This window comes from Micropterus dolomieu, linkage group LG18 (assembly GCF_021292245.1).
Source record: "Micropterus dolomieu isolate WLL.071019.BEF.003 ecotype Adirondacks linkage group LG18, ASM2129224v1, whole genome shotgun sequence".
In the NCBI taxonomy this organism is placed as follows: Eukaryota; Metazoa; Chordata; class Actinopteri; order Centrarchiformes; family Centrarchidae; genus Micropterus; species Micropterus dolomieu.
Window position 1 is genome coordinate 15,085,832 of NC_060167.1, and position 6,769 is coordinate 15,092,600.

Below are 6,769 nucleotides of genomic sequence, written 5' to 3' on the forward strand. Positions count from 1 at the left end.
TGGTTAAAATTGATGGGAGGATGGATGGAGCCAAATACAGGACCATTCTGGAAGAAAACCTGATGGAGTCTGCAAAAGACCTGAGACTGGGACGGAGATTTGTCTTCCAACAAGACAATGATCCAAAACATAAAGCAAAATCTACACTGGAATGGTTCACAAATAAACATATCCAGGTGTTAGAATGGCCAAGTCAAAGTCCAGACCTGAATCCAATCGAGAATCTGTGGAAAGAACTGAAAACTGCTGTTCACAAACGCTCTCCATCCAACCTCACTGAGCTCGAGCTGTTTTGCAAGGAGGAATGGGCAAAAATTTCAGTCTCTCGATGTGCAAAACTGACGTACCCCAAGCGACTTACAGCTGTAATCGCAGCAAAAGGTGGCGCTACAAAGTATTAACGTAAGGGGGCTGAATAATTTTGCACACCCAATTTTTAAGTTTTTTTATTTGTTAAAAAAGTTTGAAATATCCAATAAATTTCGTTCCACTTCATGATTGTGTCCCACTTGTTGTTGGTTCTTCACAAAAAATTTTGTACAGTTTTATATCTTTATGTTTGAAGCCTGCAATGTGGCAAAAGGTCGAAAAGTTCAAGGGGGCCGAATACTTTCGCAAGGCACTGTAGTTTAAAGTTCGTATTAAACAGGTGGAGGGGTGGGCAGCGCTCACTACCCTGTAAACCCTGTAAACCCTGTACACGCACGCACGCACGCACGCACGCACGCACACACACACCACAGTCTGATGGCAATTAGTAGAAACCTATGAATTATTTTTTAATTGAGTTCTGGGCTAGAGAGATGAGGCGTTTCTGATCCAAAAACAACAGAAGCTGCAACCTCGAGTAGCCGAAACCGATGGAAATGCACCTGGCAGTAGAGGAAATTCCCACACTAATAGCATTAGCAAGACAATAATTTACAAAAAACAATATTTGAAAATGGGAAATGACATTGTTCTCCGCCTTTTCCAGTTGTTGGAAAGAAGCAGACGGCAGATCAGGGCAGGCAGATATGGTTGAAATCAGTGTCACAATATTATTTATCCATATTTTTCTGACATCAGTGGATCTAATGATATGGCAGTGTATGAATGTTACACAAAATATTACAATTGACGTACAGTACAGTTAATTGGATGTTGTTTGTGTGTTACATTAGACAAACTACAGTTTTAATTAGAATTTGCTTGGAGTCAATTTACTAGGATGTGTAATGATTTACAAATGACACCGATTGAATTATTAGCCATCTTTGTTAAATGTAAATCATAATTAAATAATACTGACCCAGAGGCAAAAACATTCTCATATGAACATATGAATAAGGACTGTAGAGTTACATGGGTATACACTTTGTGAACATGTTTAATTAGGATTTAATTAGATCCTCTGAGGTAACAGCATGCACATACAGAAAGAGGCATGTACAGATGCAGACTAATGAAGACTGTATGTGCACGCACTTTGAATCAAAGCCTGTATGCAGTAACTAGAAATGCACACGTAACATAGGCACACAAGATATACAGACACACTGCTGCCACCTGTTGACATGCAGGACTTGTCAAGCCACTGGCCACTCATCATATTGCTTGGACTCATTATCCACAGTGAAATTACTGATCAAAACCCCCTGAATAATGCAGGCCAACTTGTTCTGGACTGAAAGAGTAAATTAGCATCATCAATTAGCGCTGCAACTGAGATTTATTTTATCATTCCTGTCCAAGACTTTGAGTTAAAGATCAACCCCCCCCCCCCCCCCCCCCCCCCCCCCCCCCCCCCCCCAGCCCCTCAGCATTTTGTGGGTCTTGCAACTGACCAGAATATGAAATACAGGCCTTGTAATGATTAAAACATTGCGGATGTAAACACACCTTTTACAAAATCTGAAAACACTATAAAATTATATTATTTTGATTATTATATATAGCCGTTTTGCTTTTAACCAAAAAAGACTAATCAATTGTCTTTTTATTTTAACCTTTTTGTGTACATTTGAATCACAGATGATTCCCCTACATGTTAAACATCTTCTCCTCATAGTCTTCATGTTAACCATGGATATACATTTGTAAACATTTATTACCCAATAAAACTTTATATTGTAAAGGTTTTAATCATTTATCTGCACATCTCCCACAGCGGTGCAGATTTGCTGGCGGTCAACTCTGATGGGAACATGCCCTATGACCTGTGTGAAGACGACCCAACACTGGACATCATTGAGACGGCTATGGCCAACAGAGGTAGAGTATAAATGTTTGAGACATGGCACGACCTCAGACATCAGCATCTGTGAACAGAATCTTTAGGCTGAAGCTCTCAGTTGATATGCACAGTTTTTGTGCTTCCTTGAACAAGTTTGGGAACTTATCAGTCTCACAATGTCTGCAGACAGATTCATCTACTTTCTAACCTATGGCAATTCATTTTATCATTACAGGCTTGTTAACTATCATCTTGTGCAACATGTGATTTATGTGAATCTAATCACCACACACTCCACCCGCCTTAGTAACTCTTCTACGCCTGTCAAGCTTTCTGTTCTTGTTCTTGCTCTGCACATAATGCAGGTTACAATGATAACTGTGTCAAGTTTAGCAGTCGAAACTCTTAGGGATTTTTTAAAAATAGCTCCTGGTTTTCAGACAAGAGGTAAACAAATGCAGGTTTCTCATTTCTAGCATTGATTTTTGCCAACTGTCACTGCCAGATTGCATCAGCTGTTGCTAGCTAGCTAATTGATCCAATGTTAGCTCTGTGAGTTGTTTAAAAAAGGCCGTCTCCTGCTGACTTTTTATGCTTCAAGCTTAGAGGTGTTAGTAGACAAGAATCATGGAAAAATCATCATAAATATGCTCTTCATGGCTTCCTATGTAATATTGTGCTAAAAGACTGAGGCTAAAGCAGCATGTCCCAGGCTAAACGTTAAACGTTAGCATAAACTCTGATAGCATCGAGGACCAGCTTCCACACAGTGAGAAAATACTACATAATGGATTTGCTAGTCATGAACTGGGCTATTTATTTAACATAACCTGTAACCCTACAAACTAATATTTTTGGAGAACAACTTTGAAAGTAACGCTCTGTTACTACTCTAGGCAGTAAGCTAATTAGCCAGTCTTGCTACAGTTGCAGCTTACATTAGAGCAGATGAACACACTGTTTAATCCAGTCTTTACACTTTGAAGGTTTGGAAGATGTTTTTTCAGCCTTTTCTAAACCAGTCTTACTATAGCTCCATACACACAGTTTTGGCATGTGGAGACAGACGGGAAGGGTATTAGCTAATGTTCAATATTGCACAATTCTCTCTGTCTTTGAACCCCAAACCCTTTCCTTACTTTCAACATACAGTATAAAGTTTCCTTAACATTTGCAGCAAGATAAGAGTGGTTTGTATCCTACAGTCTTAAAGGTATGTCAACCACAGGAAGAGATTGTTGAGGAAGATGGCAGCGGGGTTGTGACCTCAGAAAGCACATGGTGTCCTGCACATTTTCAGGATTGACACTTCGGGGTGCTTTGAAATATAGTAGATACATAGGTCGCTCACTCCTGACGGGAGGCAGATTGGGATACTGTATATACTGTATATGCTGTGTCACTGTAAACCAAACGTACTCGGTCTGTGTGACACGACTGAGAAAGAGTTCAAAGAGATCAGCGCTGACATGCATGTGAATGCCCATAAATTCTCACGCTGTGTTTTAAATGTGTGATGTGCATTTGTGTCTGTGTTTGTGCGATACAAGGAAAAACTGACACAAAGAGAGTCGAGGTGACAGACAGCTTTATGGACACTGGAGTTAAATCACAATCAACCTTCTTAACATAAGCTCTTGCCAATGTTTTGCTTTTGTTTTCTGGTAAACAGTTACATCCACAGACAGACGTTTGAGCACACAGTTGGCAATAAAGCTGTAAAATCATCTGTGGCTGCAGGGGCTTTGGGTTTAGAGACATACTGCAGTATGAATGTATAGACTGGCTGCCGAAATGTGGTTGTTTTAAAGGAATAGTTTAACATTTTGGTGAAAAATGCTTATTCGCTTTCTGGTGGAGTTTGATCAGAAGATTGAGACCTCTCTCAAAAACTACAATTAGGTGTTTCATGTTTTACAGGGAGTTATGTGGACCATTTCACAGCAGGGTGCAGTTGCCAGGCAACCAGCGGAGACTCAAGAAAGTTACTTTACATAACTTCCTGTAAAATGGCAAATTGTCATTTTTACAGTTTGATTAACCTGTACCCGTAGCAGCGTGGATATTCAGGACATTGTAACTTTGTTTTGTCTATATCCATAAAATTATCTTCTATTGTACTTTTTTTTGTTCTTTCCTGTGTAAAAACTTTCTGAGTTCGACCTCTAACTGCGGCCCATGAACTCAGTTCTTTTGTTGAGCCGTGATGTTTAGCCCGCGAAGGTCTGAGGCTTTTGTTAAAGGCCTCTAAAAAGAACTATTAAAAAACAACAATATTACCTTCCTTATATATAGACATAAGAAGCGGGCTACATAACATACTGTTGAGAAAGGATCTGTTCCAATGCTGTATTAGCCTGTAGTAGCGTTGTTACAAATGTTAGTGGGATTTTGAATGAGGTTTTCTTACTACTGGAGCACAAGACTTTATAGGGATCTATTTTCGGGGGAACTTGCAGCTAACCAGACTAGTGTCCTATTCGTCTGTGCACATCGGTATATTTACATGTAAGGCTGTGGGTTGCTGTCCGTTTAGCATGTGAACATGGTAGAGAATTAGCAGCAAACAAGGACCCTTCAGCATAATGTTAAATCCCAAATGCTTCGGTGGAACTGCTCACTAGTAAACAGGAGAAAACTGTATGGAAGGAAGGTGATGCTGGAGCATCATGAGTGCTCAGTCATATTTCCTTAAATAAGTAAAGGTCACAAAAAGTCCTGTTATGATAAGTTCTTTATTGTAAACAAGTGCAGAGTTAATGATTTTGATAGTTTTAACAGTGCAAATAGGGCACAGGACATCACATTGTGTGGTTTTAATCCTGGATTTGAGACAATATTCAAAACAGACAGACAGAGAGAGAGAGAGGGTGGGGGCTTGAAAAGGGAAAACGGAGACCGCAAAAAATGAGGTTCTCAGCTTACAATAGGATCTCTCAAGCCGCAGAATGCAGATAGTGGTACAGTAGGTGAGAAGAATGATTATTAAGCCGATCAAAAGAAGCGCTGCGCTGCTAATTGTTTCCGTAATGTTCTCGGCACTATACTGCTGGAGAAGACTTCACTCTCCAGAGACGCCACAGGGATGGGCACACCAGCACACACACACACTCTCTCTCTCTCTCTCTTACACTCACACACAGAAACACACGGCACTTCATATGCAGCATCGACTGATCTGACGCTTCCTTGATCCTCCCTTGTAGAGCCCAGTCCATCTGTGATGAGCTGCAGTGATAAGGGGAAAATGTCTACCAGGAACTGAACCGGTGAAATAGAGTGGGGGAATGCAGAGTAGTCAAAGCCACTGGCTACACAGCTGTCATTTTGTATCCCCAATGATTGAGGGATAAAGAATTCCAGTTCAAGAAAGATGAACATGGCCGTGGAATTTGTGATGTAATTTATTTTATAAAAATACCAAACATTTGTTGGTTCTAGCTCTTCAAATGTGATGGTTTGCTGCTTTTCTCTGTTTTATATGATTGTAAATTAAATATCTTTTTTGGTCTGACAAAACAAGACTTTTGCGTCTCATTGAGCTCGGGGTAGTAATAGATAAAATAATCACTAGATTAATCAGTAATCAAAATAATCCTTAGTTGAGGCCCTAATTCGATTTGGATTTCTCTTTATCATCTTGGTCGTTCCTGGAGCTACAACCTTTGGTGAAAAGGGAAGGAAGCGTGAGCAAAACTAATATGGAATGAGTGTGTGCTAAATAGCAATGCTCACTCTGATAATAATAATAAAAATAATAATAATAATCTAAATAAAATAAAGTCAAATAAGATCGGAAAGGCTCTCCTATAAAAGTATGTTTTAAGAAGGGATTTAAAAGAGTTCACTGACTCAGCCGACCTGATTTCCTCGGGCAGGCTGTTCCAGAGCCTCGGGGCCCTGACAGCAAACGCTCTGTCCCCTTTAGTTTTCAGTCGAGACTCTGGAACAGACAACAGACCTCTGCCCGAGGATCTCAAGGTACGTGCTGGTGCGTATGGGACTAAAAGTTCAGAAATATAACAAGGCGAGAAGCCATGAAGAGCTTTAAAAGTGATCAATAGAATTTTAAAGTCAATTCTAAAACATACTGGGAGCCAGTGTAATGAAGCTAAAACAGGGTAATGTGGTCATATTTCTTTGTTCTGGTTAAAAGCCTGGCAGCTGAATTCTGGACAGTCTGGGGTCGATCAATAGATTTTTGGGTTAAACAGGTGAAAAGGCTGTTGCAATAATCCAGGCGTGATGAGATGAAGGCGTGTAAAATGGTCTCGGTGTCCTTAAAAGTTAACATAGATCGAATTTTTCCTATATTTCTAAGTTGATAAAAACATGATTGAACAAGTTTTGTGGTGTGCTGCTCGAAATTGAAATTACTATCAAACCAAACACCAAGGTTCTTTGCCACAGGCTTAATGTGATTTACTAGGGAACCAGCAGATGGCAGTATTTGTTTTGCCATCTGCTGGGACCCGATGACCAGGATTTCTGTTTTGTCTGAGTTCAGCTGGAGGAAATTATTTGACATCCATTTTTTAACTTCACAAAGGCAGT

At 40.0% G+C, this 6,769-nt stretch overlaps 1 protein-coding gene across 1 annotated transcript in view; it reads left to right on the plus strand.

Moving 5' to 3' along the window:
- The window catches only part of ppp1r16b (protein phosphatase 1, regulatory subunit 16B), a 101,187-nt gene that overhangs the window by 77,367 nt on the left and 17,051 nt on the right, over positions 1 to 6,769 (plus strand). Inside the window, exon 5 of the mRNA XM_046029616.1 lies at positions 2,150 to 2,253. Coding sequence (XP_045885572.1) covers positions 2,150 to 2,253 — 104 coding nt within the window. The remainder of the gene's footprint in view (positions 1 to 2,149; positions 2,254 to 6,769) is intronic.